Raw genomic sequence first — 18,059 nt, 5'->3', positions numbered from 1 at the left:
GTGTGTGTGTGCGTTTTCCTCGTATGAGCATGTATTTGTTTGGCCTATTTAAGTAACATTTTGCTGGTAATGTCCACAGGACTTTGAGATGAGAACTTTTGCATAGCTAAATGCCTTACAAACACCCCTAAAAAACCTAAAAAAAAACCAGCATCCTCCTATCTTTTGCCTTATTTTATGTGACAGTTTTATTTATTATTTTCTTTTTCTCTGCATTTGTTTCTGTGCTTTTTCGTTAGCTGTTGTTGTTGTTAGTTTTGGCCTGTCACAAACACACTGGCACAAAACAAATACACATTCACACACACATAGGAAAATAGCAGGAGACAGTGAAAAACCTTTGCATATGTCTGTGTTTATTTTTTTGCTGCTTTTTTTATTTATTCTAGTAGTTCTCTTCTTTTCTTTCTCCCCCCTTCTTCCTTATTTTGAGAGATGCATTTTGCGCTTTTTTGCGGTTCCTTGGCTATGTTAATGACACTTACAAAAAGCAACAACAGAGCCCAAGAAATGTCACACCAACGAGGGGGAGGGGCGGGGTAGGGGAAGGGGGTCAAAAGGGCACCGAGAACTATGCATCTTGCAAATCCCACATCCAACACCTCTTTCAAACCCACACACTCCCCATCCAAAGCACTTTCTAGCCCACTTCAGTTACCCTTTTTCAAATCTGCAGCAGGCACTGTGAAAATCTTGATAATTGTACTTTACTTCACTTTAACTAACCATTTAATAAAACTATATTTCAATAAGCAGAAAAAAATTTAATATTTTGACATTGCAAGAAATCTTTGAAAGTTTGAGTAATAAAACTAATATTACAAATTAATAGAAAAATAATTATCAATAGTTTTGTTTATCATTAGTAGGAAAAAAGAAGAATTTTCTTTTTTAATAATAAAATCAAAAAAATATTAAAAATCACATAGAACCTAGTAAAATTGCTGACTAATTTCTTAAAAAACAATGCAAAAATATATATAAAGAATATATACATTAAGATCATAAATTGGGGTGGTTGTTATTCAACAGATATTTAAAAACTGAAAATAACAAGAAAAACCTAGCAAAATTGCTGACTAATTGCAGGCTCTATGAATATGTAGTTTTATTTCTGTGCACTGTACTTGTCTGTACTTAACATTGGGCAGCTAAGCGCGGCTACAATCTAACCCCCCTCCGGCCCCCCCCCCCCCTCAAGGACTACCCCTGGCCCATCCTACGAAAATTTCACCCATACCACCCCTTTGGGCTCTTCACTTTGCCACTAATGGGACATTTGCAATTAAATTACTCGAATAAAGCATGTAAATTGCCAGTGAATGGAGGCAGCCCTGGCTAACCTGGCCAACCTGGCTATCCAACCCCCCTCCGTCTACGCCCCTGGCAGAGGTGAAAGTGCGGAGCCAACGGTGCGTATGTGTAATGTGCTTGGGCCGGGCTAAGTATGCTAATACTAAGGCAACGCAGAAAAAAAAAACACAAAAAAAGGCACAAAAAAATGTATATAAAATGTACATATACTATATAGAATGTGTAAGAAACCCAAATGATAAATTTCAAGTGAATTAAAAATTAAAGCAGAGATTTTGGACCCCCCCTTTAAAGTTTCTTTTTTTTAGTGGAAATTTAAATTGAAATTTGGGCACGGCATTCCGCTGTTGTTTACCTAATCATTCGTTGGGTGGTGGGAGGAAATAAGCGAGAGAAAAAGAAGGAGGAGGAGAAGTCATGCCGCAGACAAGGACGAAACCGGAATCACAGCCAGGACGAAATCATCGAAATTTGACCAGCTGCCAGAAGTTTCGGCTCAAGGGGAAATTCTCTCTGTCTCTCTCGCAAATTCGCCGGTTTCTCCGGTTTCTCTCAGTCCTGCGCAGTTGGAAAAACTCTCTGGGAGGATTTTGAAAATTTCCCTCGAACAGCTGTGGGGAATTTTCCCCAAAACTGTTATACGAAAATCAAGGCGGGCAATTTGAAACTCAAAAACTCACAGTTCATTGAACCACGGCGCACAGAAAAAGTTGTTATGGGTTTTTAAAGGTATTCTATTCCGTGGTTCGTTCTACCAATTACATTTGGGCCGTGTCGTTATCTAAAGCTTCAAGTCACGATTTCAATTTGCAAGCGAAAAGAGCCCGAAATCGATCTATTGATTTCATATTCAGCACTCAGAGTGGACGACATAAATCAAAATCTGGTTGGGACAGATGGTGACATAAATGAGACGCCGTCAAAGGGTGTTGTTAATGGAGAAATTAAGGGGGATTGTCAGTGGAATTTGTTAGTACACACTGCACAGTAAGAAGACATACCGAAGTCAATCGTCGGTCTTGTATTTTATACATTTTATGGTAATTTAATAGGACCCCCCTTCGCCCGCGGTAGCAACGCCTCTGTTTCTGGTTCTTTTTCGCTCGGGGGGCTTCGCTGAGTCGGCTTACGGAAATAGCTGCGATTCTGAAGTCTAGAAGTCTAGACCCTTGAGATCCAGCCAATTAATCAGCTGATGGCCCGATGGGGTAATTAACTCAAGTAGTGCAGACTTCTCCTTCAACAGGCATTTTGTATTTCTCAAAATTCTGAGGTTTTTTGTAGAGCCTTCAATAAAAAGAAAAAATAAAAAAAAAGAATTTTCATTACTTATTGTGTTAAAATAAAATATAAAGTTAAACTACATAAATTTTCCATGGCAGTAGTTAATATTTTTATAAATTAAACAAAATTAAAAGTTACTTAAAAACCTTTACATATTACAAATTAATTCTTATAAATAATGATTAAGGATTAAACAACAAAGGGTTAACAAAAAGAATCACCGCTGAGGCTTCCTCTGGTTTATTTACCACAATGCAGTTGCATGTTGCAGGTTGCAACTGTGTATCAGCAGCAACATCTGTGGTCCTACTAACAAAAACAAGACCAAAAGCTACAAAGAAATCATAACCGACTGAGCAGCAACAGTAGCCACAGCAAGGAGCAACATCAACTGCTAGCAGCAACATCGACGACAGCAGCAACATCCACTGCTAGCAGCAACACCAACGCATTACGCATGCGCAGCAGCAGCAGCGACGTCGACGTCGACGCTACGCTGCGTGGCCAATATTAAAATAAAAGCGATATAGGAAGTTAGCTTCAGGAGGCCGAAGTTTAAACACCCTTAAGGCAACCATACATCAATTAGAATTAAATTTTAAAAAAATATATAATTTATTTCTATCGTTTTAAAGTAAACAAAATATAAATATAAGTTAATATATTTGTTTTGCAGTTTATACTAAAACTAAAAAATGACTATAACCTGTTAAATTAATTTTTGAATATTATTTTTATGATATTGTCATCAAAAATTAGAGCATCTTCATTATTTCTGCACATTAAAAACCTAAAATACCTCTTGAAAAGGTGTGGTTTTTATAAGACGGGACTCGGAAGCGTATGTGTCTTTTGTATTTGTTTTTGCCTTAATGTTGCCGATGTTGTTGTTGTTGCTGACGCCTCTGCCGCGTCGCTGCTTAACTTCTGCCGCCGTACCGCGTACTAAAAAGACGTTGAAATTCGATCGGCGAGCGACAATCGAACTCAGAACGTTGCCGCTGCGCAAACGCAAAGCACGCGCCCCAAAAACTCACACACACACACAGTCGCACCAGCCACGCCCCCGCCGCCCAACCGCCCACTGCAAGCCGGCTTGCAGGAATTTTTGGAAAAAACATTTTCGAAATCACTGGCAGAAATTTCCAATTCTCTGGAATTTTGTGAACTCAAATTAACATTTCGATACCTCGACGCATTTTTTTTTCGAGTTTTCCCTTTTGTATTTTGTGCATTTTGTGTGTGCGTGAACAATTTTAAGTGCCAACAATTTTTGCGGAGTACTGCGTAAATTACACGAAAATATTCAGGTAATTTACTCAAGTTCAAGTTTATGGTCAACAATATATAAGTGGAAACTATTTTTTAAGTGGCTCTTTTTGACCGTTGGTTTTTATTTAACGATTTTAAAAACGAAACAATTAAGCAAGGACAAGTGAAATAAATAAATAAAGCTCAGAAAAGGAGGACAAGATAATATTATTAAAATAAATCTGAAAAGTATTCAATAATTTGAGAAAAGCTTTAATTACTTTGTAAATCAATAAAAATTTCTTATTTATATGTTTTAAACTTTAATTGAATTCGTAGAAAAAATAAGCATACGTTTTAAACTAAATTTAATTGGCAAAAAAATAAGCAAATAAATATGCAATATTAATTATCCAAACTTCGATAAACAAAGTTTATAAGGCTTTTATAAGGAATAAAATGCCTAATAAGTTGACAATCCCTACGCCTGGCTGCATTTAAATTCAGGGGCATAAGAAAATTAATAATAAAAGTAAACAAAAGGCGTTTTTATACTCAAAATAATACCACATAAAAGTAAACAGAAAGCGTTTCATAAAAATGCCTCTGAATAAATATTAGGAGTTCAGCGACACTTGCCAGCGAAATTCCGATTGCACCTGTTCGAGAATCTCGAGAGCTCGAACTCCTTTCCTTCGCTCAGCTCAGCTGTCATTCAAATAATCGAATTAGCCCCGAATCTCCCGAGAAACCCACAATTCCAACTGAAAAGCGGACAAATACCTGATCGGCATGCCAAAATAGGGACCAAGTGCAGTTAATGCCATAGAACCCGCTATGAAAAGCGGGACGAAGGGGCCTTGAGTTTTATGTGTGCATTTCAATGAGCTCCGAGCTCTGAGTAATCGAAGAGCCCGAAACAAAAGACCACCGAAAACTCTCAGCAATGACTCAAATTTTCAGTGTTTTTATTTTTTTTTTTCGTCTTTTCCAGCCTATATAGCATATAGACAAGCCCAATATCATGGGCCTCACGTTGGTGGCTCTCCGTTTTTGGAGTTCGATAGAAAGCAAAAGTATAATTATTTCGTTTGTTGCGCAAGACAATTTCGTTTTCATTGCAACTTTCTACCAAAAAGGAGGGTTATTTAATTAGCTGTACTTTCATTAATGCAATTGGTAAAATATCTACAAGGTGCAACTATGAATTATTCATTTTCAGATCTAATTTAAAATAATTAGTTTAGAATTGATTTTAAATTTAACTATTATATTTGTTGAAGCCAAATTAACTGGAAAATAAAATGGTACGGTTTAAAATTATAGATAAGAGTTTAACATTTTCACAGCAAAATATGGTCTTCGCTACAAACATTTCATTTCTCTAAAAATTCACTATATTATTTTTACCAAATCCGACAGCAACTTTTAGTTTAATTTAAATTGTCTAAATTTCCAGAACTTTTCAGAATATGAATAATTTTTGAAGGGTATGGTTTCATTACCTAATTCTTAAATAAACCGAATATGATACGATTTTTATGATATATGAATATGAATAATTTTAGAAGGATATGATTTCTTTACTTAATTCTAAAATATACCGAATATGATATGATTTTCTTACAGTACAACATGTAGGATATCTTGATAGCCATCAACCGATGATTCGGCCATTCAAAAACTGACCTTCGTTGGGGCCTCCGTTACGACGTTTACTGACCCCCGGTTTCGCTTTCGATTAACACTTTTTAAATACCAAAAGTGGTAAGGATGCGCAGCAAGCCAGCCAGTTCCAGTTACCAGATTCTTTTATTTTTTTTTACCCCGACTCAAAAAAGAGATTGGCACGCTTGTTCTCACGCCTGTCAGTTGGCCATAAATTTAATGGCGATCGCCGCTAACAAAAGAAATTTTGAAAACGGAAATATCTGTGCGATGCCTCAAACCAAACTGGATAATTCAATAATTTACCTAACTATTTGTGGGGTCTTTTTGTGTATTCTAAGCCATTAATTGGGCCATTTGTTTTCGGCCATCGGTGCCAAGTCGTTTGATTCATTTGCGGTTTATTTCTGGACAACTCCAATCCAATTGACACAATGACACATTTTTCTTGCCTTGAAGGCGGCTATATAGCTTGGGTATATGTAGCATATAGCATTGGTTCGAACCGAACCGATCAGCGATCAACGATCACCGATCGATTGAAGCCCTGTCTTGATTATACAATTTACGCATGTTTGATGCTCCATGCTTTGCTTTGCATGTTGGCTTACGTGATTGAAATTCGTGAAGAGTCCAGGCCATTGAATTGGACACCCAATAAACCACATCAAAGAAAAAAAAAGATCACCTCGATCTATCAGTAAAATCAAACACAAAGAAGAAAATTAAATCAGTTAATAGGGAAGGGTACTTGGAGAGTAAGGGGGATCTAAAAGAAAACTGTATCTTTAATCATAACTCTTAGAAAATATATTATTTTGTCGGAAACGTGTAAAAACTCTATAATTTTAACTTTGTTTTAAGGAAGATCCAAAAGAAAACTAAATTTTTAATCTTAACTCTTAAATAATATAATACCAAGTCGGAAACCTTTGAAACTATTATTTTTACCTTAAATTGACTTGTTTTCATGCCGTTTTGTTGACATACACTAACAGGTGTGCTTTATTTATCTATCGACTTATAAGGTATAGCCATCACAGGGCCATTAGTCCGAACAAGAAATGCGCTGTAAACACAGTTTGTATTCAAAATAGTCTGCTCATCGCGATAGATTTATTTCTTTGTGCCAATTCCAAAACGTATCGCTCCCCCGAACCAATTAGTGTTTTTTCGGAAAGCAATTAAGAGGGAGAAATGCTAGAAAAAAAGACAGATTTTATAAACCGATTTACATTCGACAGTTCCAGTTTGCAAATCAGTTGAATATATTCTTTTTTTTTTGGTTTGTCAACGTGCGACCTCCAAAAGGGGTCTTAAGAATGGGGAATACGGTGCTAAAAAAGGGGAGGCGGAGGAAGATCAATTTGTCATGCCGCTTACAGAATCGTGACTTGTACGAAAAAATATTGATGATGATGGTGATTATTATTATGCGTATCGATATCATTATCTCTGATTTATTTATGTCGCCCATTCGTCGGGTTCTTCCTTTGTGTGGGTTTTTTCTCTAAAATTCGATTACTCATTCTTGTCCGGCGCCATATTAATAGAGTACCTTTAAAAATCGAATTGTTTAATTTGGCAAACGGAAGAGATAATTGAAAAAAGATTTAAGCTTCCTTTTGGTTTTATATTCGATGTGGCTATGTGATTGTAATATTAATTTTGCATTGTTTTGGATTCGAGGTTTAAAAATATATTATTTTTAATTACATTTTATATCCAACATTTTCCTTAATTTAAAGACCCCTTTATCCCTTTTATTTCCTAACTTTTGACACTTTGTGAGGATGGCCATCTGACAACTTTATTACTTGGCTCTTTTTTCTTTTTTTGGCCCCTGTCACGCCCCTAAAACCTGAGGCTCCGAAAAGTACAAGACATCGATTGCATAAGGTGATATATAGTACATTAAATTCATTCCTTTTTTTGCACTTCATTCGAGTGATTTTTTTTGTTTTTTCGAGGGGGTAAATGTTTATGTCGGGACCCTGTGTTCGATTGCATAATGAAAGCACACGCAATGTAAATAAAACAACAAACAAACAACAGGCAATGTTGGTGGGCCCTTGCTCACTTGGCTTCTTTTTTTTTGGGCTGTGCAATTTGGTTAATTTACAACTTAATTTCTGCCATGGTTTTCAATTTATCGTCGCCCGGCTGAAAATTTCGTACATTTTAATTTGGCCATCAGCGTTGGCCTGACAATTATGATAAACGTTGTTGCTGTTGTTGTTGCCCATTGGTTATTGCAAGGACGCTTTTTGCTTACCCAGCTTTCCTGACTCCTTTTTGTGGTAGACGATTAATAGCTCTGCTCTTGCCTCCACGATTTTCACTTTGTCGTGCAACACGCTCATTTAACGCCAAGGAGTTTCCACCTGGCAGCTTATTGATTTCGGCGATCCAATTAAAAATCAAGCACTCATGCCTAATTACATCGTCGGCAAAAATCGGGCGGTTGGGGGTTAATCAATAAACCCGGCTTTAACCCGTCATTTGTCTGTGGTGCAGATTTTTTGTATTTTATCCTAGACAATTTACGATATTCTTTAGCAACTTATAAAACAATTTACCATTTTATTTTGACTTCGTTTTATCATTTAATTTATTAAACATAAAAAACCAAGACCATGGGAAGCGCTACAGAAATTGCTTTGTTTTTTTAAATATGTGTCTAAAAGTATGCAGTGAATAAGGGATGTTCGTCCTCCTGTATAAATTCAAATCACTTTAGGGCTAAAAGTATATTGTTGCATACTTTTAGACACCTATTTTGATATTTTTTGTTTCTGTGTATTTTTATATTTTTTATACAACTTGTTTGTATAATTTAAAGGGTTTTTAGCATCACATTTTCCATAATCAATATTAGTTTTCACTTTGAGACCTCCCACTTGGGGTTAATGAAATAAGGAGGTGCCATTTTCTGACTTAGAGCCACGTCTAATTAACCGCTTGGCTTCCAATCGAGGGCTTAGTCATCGAATAATAAGTCACCGTAAGGTTTTATTTACTCTTTTTCGATGTTTTGCGTTGACAACTGCTCATTAAAATGTGATAAAATCACAAAAAAATCAATATATTATTAATAAATTTATGAGTTATAAAATCACATTTACAGCCAATTTCCTTATGCCCCCGAAACACCCTGTAAAAATTATAATTGCGTCTCGTTAAATAACCAAGTTTACTGCCGCACAGAGTCAATGGCCAAAAGGCTAAAAACAACAACGGCAAAAAGCAAAATATTTACTAAAATATTTCGGAATATATTGAGATTCCTCGACGTCTTCTTCTTCCATGTTTTGGTCTTTCGCCGATGGACAAATCAATTTGCTTATAAGCCATATATATATCGAGGAATGGCTTGATGAGGCTAGAATGTCAGGCATTAAGATAAATAAGAGCACACTGGAAAAAAAGCTGGGACATTTATATAAACTAAATACAATTTTGAATATTGCAAAAAAAAATGTGTTTACCTATTTCAATTTATTTTTATATTTTTTAGGATTTTTATAGACTTTTTATGAATGAATTTTCGGTTTTACAATATCAATCAGTCTTCGATCTCACCCAAACATCCCTTCAAAATACCTTTCGTTCAATCTGCCTTTAAAATACCTTTTTTGCCAGTGAACTCTTGGTTTTTAATGAGAATCGAACTCGAACATCTGCATATATATTTTTAGCCCAGAAATCTTCGCTCGCTTTTCGCATTTAATATTTTGATTTTGTTGGGGGCCGGACCAAGTTCAAGTGCCCGGCGTAAACCCGTTTATGCAGCCGATTTCGATTCCCTTCCCCTTGGCGACCCCTCGAATGTGCGTAAACTAGATGATGCCATTAAAAGTAATGTTCGAAATTGAAAAAACCTAAAATGAAAAAATTAACCAGGGGCCATTGACAGTTGGTTTTGCCTTATTTTCTTGGTTTTTTTAACGCCTTGACAGGCCAGCAAACATGTTTAACATAAAAGATAAGCCTCAAAGGGAACGAGAGAGCAGGGCAACAAAAAACGAAGTTATTTAAACAAAAAGTGGCAAATATACTTGCATTTATCCCCGTCTGTCTGGGTCTCCTCGAAAAGCGACTGTGTGCGTCCGTGTGTGGGCATGAATTTATTTATAAAGGGCACCGGCCATAAAGTCGAAAAGCGGATCAGGTGGACGTCCTTGCAATCTGTAGTTAATGCACCAAGTACTGCCCACAGTGGTGGCAAATTGGGAAAAAAGGATTTGCAAATATGAAATATAATATAAATTATCTACATATTATCTACATATTATCTACACATTATCTACATACAATTTTAGAAGTAAAATGTAGCAACTAAACCAATAAAGCTTAAGTAACCATATTTTTAACAAAAGTTCGTATTATAATTTAGGTGTTTTAACTGAAGAACTAAATAAATTATATTATATAAATTAATTTAAATATAGATCTGTAATTATTTACTAAGTTCCACTGTTTGGGGGGCCCAAAAACCCGTTTGCTGATAACACGCATTCAATTTTAAGCCCTCTGCCTGGTGCACTATATCATGTTGCATGTCTGCTTTCTAGGCATCTGGGAATCCTGAAATCTGGAATTCTGGAATGGGGATGCGACACTTGACAGCCGCCACAAAAATGGGCGTTTCGCCAGTGGGTGTGGTAAGTAGTCAACGCGCGGAGGTCAGGCACCGCGAATACTTAATATCTTTTTCATATCTTTTCCAGCTGGGCTTTATGCTCCTCCAACTGGTGATTTCGGTGCGGGGACATGGTCGGCTGATGGATCCACCGGCTAGGAATGCGATGTGGCGATTTGGCTATCCGAATCCCGTAAATTACAATGATAACGAGCTCTTTTGCGGCGGCTATGCGGTTCAGTGGGAGAAGAACAGTGGTCGCTGTGGTGTCTGCGGCGATGCCTATCACGTCAAGTCGCCGCGGCCCCACGAAGCTGGCGGGGAATACGCCAAGGGCATCATCTCGCGCTACTATACCTCTGGCCAGGAGATCGACGTGGAGGTGGAACTGACGGCCAATCATTATGGCCGTTTCGAGATGTTCCTCTGCCCGAACAACAATCCGCGACAGGAGGCCACCCAGGCCTGCTTCGATCGGTTCCCGCTGCTGATTTCGGGCAGTCGGGAGCATCGATACCTCATTCCGCGCGATGCCAAGAAGAAGGATATATTCCGCTATCGGGTGCGACTGCCGCCCTATGTCACCTGCACGCAGTGCGTCCTGCAGTGGACCTACTATACCGCCAATATGTGGGGCACCTGCGCCAATGGAACCGAGGCCGTGGGATGCGGCAAGGCAGGTGAGCATATCTGGGAGATGAAAAAATATTAATTTTAATTTTATTAATATTTATAAACATTTCTTCAAAAGAAACCATTTAAATACTTAACCATTTTGAAGATATTTCGTAGTTAGTAATTATAAAATATAAATTCAACGGCCATTTCCAGAAACCTTCCGGAATTGTGCAGATATAGCGATTATCTCAAACACCGGTGGTGGTGTTCCGCCGATTTTCGTGAACAATAAGTCACCATATCTGCTCTATTATCGCGACTATCGGGCACCGGCGGAGAACAACATCTTTCCCCTTATTGTGCGGTAAGTAATAGAATGGTTATCTGGAAATCTAAATACTATTCCGAAAAGGTTCTTAAGTTTTCTGGTTCACACTATAATGGTCATTCTTCTTCACGGATTTCATTAATCATTTTCTTCTAACACACACGATTTATTAGGCTATATTTTGATCTTTTTAGTTGTTTTGTATTGAAATTCTCTTTTTATTTATTTTTTTCTTCGAATTACTTTACTTTTCCCTTTCAATCCTCAAATAACTGCTTCCGCTTTAATTTAACCAATGTCAATGTTCTTTCTTTAACAAAATACATTTGTTTTGTAAAGAGATCAGTGAGCACAATTTAAACTCTTGCTTTGGTTTTTAGCAATGCCACGCGGCATGCACGCAAGCGCAGCAAGGCTAAACCGCTTACCCGCTAATCAGCTTACCCGAATCCGCCTATAAACCGCTTACCCGCTACCCGCTCGAAAACGTTTTTCTAGCCTAGTCAAAACTGCTAATAAAAACAAACACTCATTCGGCTGGATTCCCGCCCAAATCGGGTCAGAGTTCAAAACGAAACGGGTAAAGGTAAATTTTTCGATCGCTACACTTAAGATTTTAAACGGTTATGGTCAACACACATGCAGACACACACACACAAACACTGCTGTATATAAAGAAATGCTTAAATAAACTTATAACCCACACAAATGCATTTATATTGCTTGGCTTAACCGATACGGAACCGAATCGAAACGAATCGGTTATGCTGCTGGGGCACAAACGGTTCACATTGCACATAAAATTTTATTAACATTGATCGACTTGGCACCGCTGCGACCGAGTAAGAAAACAAAAAATTCGAAAATCTAAGTGTGAACTCGAACACCGAATCGGTTATGGGGGCATCTTTTGCTTTTCCCGCTACTTGCTTTTATAACCACTACTCTTCTCTATGGCAAATCCTTTGTTTCGGTTCATTTTGAACAATTTTGGAAAGCGTGGGGGTTTTTTCTCCTTGCTGACAGATAGATGCGTAATATTAAGAGGTGTGTAGGGGGTTCAGCAGCTCACATCGGGGTAGGTGAAGGCCATGATGAGAACCAAAATAACAGCAACTTGGACCATTCCGACCAGCACGGTTTTGAGCAACTGCATCCGCACCTTGGGCTCGACGCGACTTTGAATGGGCGGCTCCGGAGCCACTCGACGAATGATAATCCGGGTCTTCTTGGGCTTGGGATCATCGGGTTTCCTAGTCTCCTGGGACTTCGCCTCAAGTTCCAGTTTCTTTCGCTTGATTAGCCTGGGACTGGGATTCGGTGAATAATCGGGGGAACTGATCTCTGTTTCCGGTTCGGCGATCTTCATTTTCCTGGGCGATTCCAGGTCTGTTTGCGTGGTATTATGAACTTGACTGGGCACCTGATCACCCTGATCTGCTGCCGATGATCTTGCCACCGAGAGGCGTGAATAATAATGGGCAATGGATGCGCCACCACCTCCCGCCTCTCGTGTGGCCACTTCGAGTGGTTCCAAGGCCAGGCTATTGAAGAACATGGTGTCCTGATCCAACAGATTGAAGGGTCTTCCGCTTCCGGCTATCAGCGGTCTCAGCTGCTGCAGCAGTATGCTTGGGTTCTCCCTCAGTTTCCGGAAATTGGTGCGCTGCAGCGGATCGGCTTCCTTGGCGGCGGGCAAGTAAAAGCATTGCGAATCATCCGCCGTCTTCAGTTCGTTCAGGGTCTTGGTCTCAATGCGGAACTCCTGGACCAAACCGAAGTGATGGGCCTTGGCAATGATGCGAGTTCTTTGTGTGACCACCGGAATCTGTTCGATGCTCAGACAACACAGCTTGGTGATGGGCAGTTCCAGTTCCAATTGATAGGGACTCGAACGGGGCGTGTAGAATCGAGTGTTGGACTCCTGACTTGTATCATTATTGTAGCTCCTTTTCTTGGGCGTCAGTGGTTTGGGTATATACGAAACCCTCATTGTGGCCTCCAGCTTATCGCTCAGCTGCTGAAGCATCCGTATTTCGTGCTGCAGAGTGGGCAGATTCTGGCATAGCTGGCGCTGCTCCTGGTGGCGCTGCTCCTGCTCCAGCTGGAGCAACTGCCGCTGCCTCTGGCGAACTTCGAGCAGGCGGTTGCGCAAACGCTCCTGGCTGCTCACCGCCTGGGCCTCGAATTGCTGCTGCCGCTGCTCCATGGCCTCCAAGGTGGGGCTATCCAGCTGGCTGGTGGAGCTCGATGATTGCGTCAGCCCCTCAATGGGGGCCAGAGTATAGCCGCCCTTGCTGCGCAGTGCCTCCTCGGAAATAGTCTGCTTCTTTGGCGACTCCAGCTCCTCCAAGAAGAAATCCCCTTCTTCTTCTTCGTCTGCTTCCTGGGCATCCCCTTCCAGGTGCTCGCAACTATGACGCAATCTCCTGGCCGTCAGCAACTCCTTGACCTTCTTCACCGGCTTGCACAGATAGACGAAGCTCTTGTTCTGGTCATCCGGCAATCGAATGGCCTTGGCCAACTTGATCTTGTGGCGCTCCGAGGAGCCACCACTGTCGCTTATGAAATGATCGCTCTGGCTGTCCTCGGGTGAATTCACCAAGTGCATGGTCTTGTGACTGCCAACGGGGATTTGTGACTGCTCCACTTTCGTCTCAGTCTCGCGAGGACCCAAGCGATTCTGCAACTGCATCTGCATCCTATTGGGCGATCTGTCCGACTTGGCTGGTAATCTGGCCACGCGGGGCAGAAAACTTCTAGTGCTCTTATTGGTGGCATTGGTGCTTTGGACCAACGGAGTGGCCGGGATGACAGCCTTCGGTGGTTGTGAATAGTTTCGTTGTTTCGGTGATAGTTGGTTGGCCCAATCCTGTCCAGCCGGGCGGCGGTTTTGAGCTGAAAGCAAAGGAAATCATATATTTTATTTATTTCATCCAGTGGTGAAAGAAGCCATCTGCTTTACAGCGTACGTGTGCGTCGAAACGCTAGCAGCGCAGCGGCAGAGACACCACTGATTTAATCAGATCTTTAGAGATTTTTATGTAAAAAAGTAAATGAAATTCAACGAAAAAGTGCAGACAGCGACACAAAGAAGAATGGCCGTGTGCCCAATGCAAGATGGGCTTAAAACTCACCAGTGGGCAGGCCACGTGACAGCATCTCCGTCCGGGTGTAAGTCGTCTTGCGGCGCACGGTCTGTGTGGCCGGATTCTGTCCTCCATCGTGACCCTGCTGATTCAGATTCTGATTCTGGGCGCCTGGACAGGGAGCCGCCTGCATTTGGATGACCTGCTGCAGGCCCTCGTTGCCCCGATCCATTTGACGCATCTGGTTGAGGCGATTGCGATTCATATTCATGGCTGCTGCTGCTGTGACATCTGCGAGATCTTGGGCGTTTGGAAATGTGCAGTCTTTGGAGGCTTAGGCTTTGAATGTTGGTGCGATGTTAGTGGAATGGAGTGGAATAGTTGACTGGTAAATTAGACAACATGTAGACAGGAGCACAGATGACGTCCATGCTGGGAATAAAATCAGACTGACAGCTAAAAGAAAGGTGATTAGAAAAGGTAAACCCGACCTGCACTTCTAAAGTAAAAAATGGGTTCTAGAAAGGCGAAAGGTGAAAACTGCACTTTTACAATTGTGATTTAGTTGTAAATAGTAAAATCGTTCTATTAGATTAGAAAAGGTGACCCAAACCTTCAGTTCATAAATTCAAAATGGAACCTAGAAAGGTGAACGGTGAAACTGCACTTCTAGAATCAGAAAATCAACTATACAATTACTGCTTTAGTGTTAAAAAGTAAAACGGTTCTATATTATTAGATTAGAAAAGGTGACCCCAATCTGCACTTCTTATGTCGAAAATGGGTTATACAAAGAAGGGCGGTGAAAACTGCACTTATAGAGTCATAAACTATAGAATTTGTGCTTTAGTGTTAAAAAGTAAAATGGTTCTATATTATTAAATTAGAAAAGGTGACCCCAATCTGCACTTCTTAGATCAAAAATGTATTCCAGAAAGGTGGACGGGGAAAACTGCACTTCCGGAGTTAGAAAATAAACTATAGAATTTCTGCTTCAGCGTGAAAAAGTAAAATGGTTCTATATTTATCGCTACATTAATCACTACTGGTTAATCAAATCGCTTTCACTGAGGAATTCGGCCAACAGGGAGTTGGCCAAAGCATGCTTCTGCAGCATTTCGTACTGCCGAACATTAGTGTCCCCCAGCGAGTCCTTCTTCACTGGCCTCTGCATCCCAGTTCTTTTTCGGGGATCCCTCGATGAGGAGGGTGGCGTGGTTTGCGGACTGCTCAATTGCCAACTGTAGGCATTGCTGGTGGCCAAATAGACTGGCGATTCAGCACCACCACGTCGACCCGCCACCCCACCAGTTGGCTGGCCAGGATTACCGAACTGGGAACGCTGGGGGGACTGCTGAGCCGCATGGATGCGCTTGTTGCTGTCGGAGATGGCATTGCCGTAGCTAATCCGCAGTGCCGCCAAATATCGGCGGTACGCGGCCCGGCGACGGTCCTCCTCGAACATCAGCATCCTCTGCCTCCTCCTTCCTAGCTGGGTCTCCTGATCCTGGTCCAAACTGCGAATTTTATCGAGAGAAAAGTAAAAGCTGAGGGTACAAATAATGTTTAGATTACTGTTGTGTCTATCTGTCTGTCTGTTTGGGGGAATGGGCAGTTGTCGGTAAGTTTGCTAAGTTTTAAAATAAATAAATAAAATAAATAAAATAAATAAAATAAATAAAATAAATAAAATAAATAAAATAAATAAAATAAATAAAATAAATAAAATAAATAAAATAAATAAAATAAATAAAATAAATAAAATAAATAAAATAAATAAAATAAATAAAATAAATAAAATAAATAAAATAAATAAAATAAATAAAATAAATAAAATAAATAAAATAAATAAAATAAATAAAATAAATAAAATAAATAAAATAAATAAAATAAATAAAATAAATAAAATAAATAAAATAAATAAAATAAATAAAATAAATAAAATAAATAAAATAAATAAAATAAATAAAATAAATAAAATAAATAAAATAAATAAAATAAATAAAATAAATAAAATAAATAAAATAAATAAAATAAATAAAATAAATAAAATAAATAAAATAAATAAAATAAATAAAATAAATAAAATAAATAAAATAAATAAAATAAATAAAATAAATAAAATAAATAAAATAAATAAAATAAATAAAATAAATAAAATAAATAAAATAAATAAAATAAATAAAATAAATAAAATAAATAAAATAAATAAAATAAATAAAATAAATAAAATAAATAAAATAAATAAAATAAATAAAATAAATAAAATAAATAAAATAAATAAAATAAATAAAATAAATAAAATAAATAAAATAAATAAAATAAATAAAATAAATAAAATAAATAAAATAAATAAAATAAATAAAATAAATAAAATAAATAAAATAAATAAAATAAATAAAATAAATAAAATAAATAAAATAAATAAAATAAATAAAATAAAATAAATTAGATTTATAATCGAACCCGAAGAAGAACCTAGGATCAAATGTTTTTTAGAACCAAGAACTCTTTGTTATTGAGTGTTCTTCTTTATACTTTTAGTGACCAGAAGTGCATAGGTGCCCCAGCCTTCCGAACTTTGCCCGGCATCGACAACTGGTGCGAGATTAACTGCCTGCGTTATCCGCCCAATTGTCCGGAGGACGCCTGCCAGTGTCCGTAAGTAGATCACATTAATCTATATAATATATAATCTATTAACAATCAACTTTAATATCAACTTATAGCCAGGACTGCGTGGCCATTGGCGAGTTGGCTGGCCAGGAGGGAGCCGATACCTACTGCATGGACAAGTGCCTCAACTACCAATCGGAGTGTCCACGCGACAGGTGCCGCTGCTACTAGTCCGGATCGTTGGATTGCCGGAGCCACAGCTGTGCTGCCCACCCATTGCCCATGAGATACAGATACAGATGTAACCATCATCTACGAGATGCAATTTCCAATGAATTTCCAATTTAATTGACAACAAATGAGCTGAATATCTCTTTGAATTTCAATGGTTTGGGATGGGGTCAGAAGAGGTTTACTCGCGTTTGTAGGCCTCGTATAGGAAGGGTCTGGTGAAGACCTCGAGCAGTTCGCGCTGCTCCCGCAGTCGTCGGGTCTGCGCCACCGGACTCTCCAAGCTGTTGATGTGCCGACGAGCACGGAACAGGGCAGAAACCGTGCTGCCCAGCTGTTGCCAACGATCGAAGGCCCGGGATTCGACCGGCAATGGATCGGGCATTATTTTGGATAACTTGAACGGGGAACTGGGCTCTGAAAGGGTTTCGTTTGAAGGCTTCGCCGAAATAACTTCCTGCTCCTTCGGGCTCCAGTCAACTGGCATCTCAACTGGGTCATCTGGCGACGCCTCTGGTGGCAATGGCATTGTCTGACTGCTAATAAGCACCTCGGCTCGCTCCTCGCGAGCATCATCCTCGCTGTCCTCCGGCGGCAGGGCGGCACAACTGCCATTGACCAAATCCCGGACATGGGCAAAACTCGAGGCAATCCGTCGCAGCGATTCATCCTTATCCTTTGGCGGCGCTTCCACTGGCACATTCTTGTAGGTCCCAACCGAATTGCTGCTGGCACTCTGCTTCTGCCGCATCCTGTTCAGATTTATGCTGGAGAACTTGTTGCCATAACTACGACGCATCTCGGCGCGCTTGCGACGCGCCTCCTCCTGCGAAACGGCCGCCAATTGGTCCCTGGCCATCAGTTGCTGCGCCTTCGACATGGTCTCCTCTCAACTGGGATTCCGATACGGATATTCTTGAGCTAAAGAAACAAAAACGCTGACCGAAAAGTGCACGGAGAATTTTGGGTTTCTAATGTGCTTCGACTGACGGTTGGGAATCGGTTGCTAAAAGTATCT

General features: G+C 39.4%; 4 protein-coding genes across 5 annotated transcripts; 1 reads left to right on the top strand and 3 right to left on the bottom strand.

Moving 5' to 3' along the window:
* The first annotated feature begins 3,735 nt into the window (after window positions 1-3,735).
* Window positions 3,736-17,172, top strand: LOC108065660 (uncharacterized). 2 transcript variants are annotated; one of them, XM_017153744.3, is made up of 6 exons: window positions 3,736-3,908; window positions 10,092-10,181; window positions 10,248-10,839; window positions 10,991-11,141; window positions 16,739-16,855; window positions 16,924-17,172. In XM_017153744.3, exons 2-6 carry the CDS (start codon window positions 10,125-10,127, stop codon window positions 17,039-17,041), a joined length of 1,035 nt encoding a protein of 344 aa, XP_017009233.1. In that variant the 5' UTR covers window positions 3,736-3,908; window positions 10,092-10,124; the 3' UTR covers window positions 17,042-17,172. The 2 variants fall into 2 exon arrangements, with proteins under 2 accessions (XP_017009233.1, XP_017009234.1); XM_017153745.3 differs by lacking the exons at window positions 16,739-16,855; window positions 16,924-17,172 and adding an exon at window positions 11,486-11,579.
* LOC108065658 (uncharacterized) lies at window positions 11,891-14,643 on the bottom strand. Its single transcript, XM_017153741.3, has 2 exons — window positions 14,243-14,643; window positions 11,891-14,003 (listed from the first exon to the last, which is right to left on the bottom strand). Exons 1-2 carry the CDS (start codon window positions 14,463-14,465, stop codon window positions 12,166-12,168), a joined length of 2,061 nt encoding a protein of 686 aa, XP_017009230.2. The 5' UTR covers window positions 14,466-14,643; the 3' UTR covers window positions 11,891-12,165.
* Window positions 15,193-16,866, bottom strand: LOC138913808 (uncharacterized). Its single transcript, XM_070218641.1, has 2 exons — window positions 16,743-16,866; window positions 15,193-15,711 (listed from the first exon to the last, which is right to left on the bottom strand). Exons 1-2 carry the CDS (start codon window positions 16,784-16,786, stop codon window positions 15,237-15,239), a joined length of 519 nt encoding a protein of 172 aa, XP_070074742.1. The 5' UTR covers window positions 16,787-16,866; the 3' UTR covers window positions 15,193-15,236.
* Window positions 17,124-18,058, bottom strand: LOC108065661 (uncharacterized). The gene has a single exon (XM_017153747.3). It carries the CDS (start codon window positions 17,919-17,921, stop codon window positions 17,223-17,225), a length of 699 nt encoding a protein of 232 aa, XP_017009236.2. The 5' UTR covers window positions 17,922-18,058; the 3' UTR covers window positions 17,124-17,222.
* Window position 18,059: the final 1 nt, after the last annotated feature.

Source organism: Drosophila takahashii, chromosome X (assembly GCF_030179915.1).
Source record: "Drosophila takahashii strain IR98-3 E-12201 chromosome X, DtakHiC1v2, whole genome shotgun sequence".
NCBI classification, from domain to species: Eukaryota; Metazoa; Arthropoda; class Insecta; order Diptera; family Drosophilidae; genus Drosophila; species Drosophila takahashii.
Note: the sequence above shows the minus strand (reverse complement) of the source record. Positions and strands in the feature narration are given on the sequence as shown.

Bases quoted from the DNA above. Each gene is read 5' to 3' on its own strand.
- LOC108065660 (XM_017153744.3), top strand. From the start codon at position 10,125: ATGGGGATGCGACACTTGACAGCCGCCACAAAAATGGGCGTTTCGCCA. The intron at 10,182-10,247 runs GTAAGTAGTCAA...TATCTTTTCCAG, and splicing joins GCGTTTCGCCAGTGGGTGTG to CTGGGCTTTATGCTCCTCCA. The intron at 16,856-16,923 runs GTAAGTAGATCA...ATCAACTTATAG, and splicing joins GAGGACGCCTGCCAGTGTCC to CCAGGACTGCGTGGCCATTG.
- LOC108065658 (XM_017153741.3), bottom strand. From the start codon at position 14,465: ATGAATATGAATCGCAATCGCCTCAACCAGATGCGTCAAATGGATCGG. The intron at 14,004-14,242 runs GTGAGTTTTAAG...CTTTGCTTTCAG, and splicing joins GTCACGTGGCCTGCCCACTG to CTCAAAACCGCCGCCCGGCT.
- LOC138913808 (XM_070218641.1), bottom strand. From the start codon at position 16,786: ATGCCGGGCAAAGTTCGGAAGGCTGGGGCACCTATGCACTTCTG. The intron at 15,712-16,742 runs GTCACTAAAAGT...TAAAATTCGCAG, and splicing joins GGGGCACCTATGCACTTCTG to TTTGGACCAGGATCAGGAGA.
- LOC108065661 (XM_017153747.3), bottom strand. From the start codon at position 17,921: ATGTCGAAGGCGCAGCAACTGATGGCCAGGGACCAATTGGCGGCCGTT.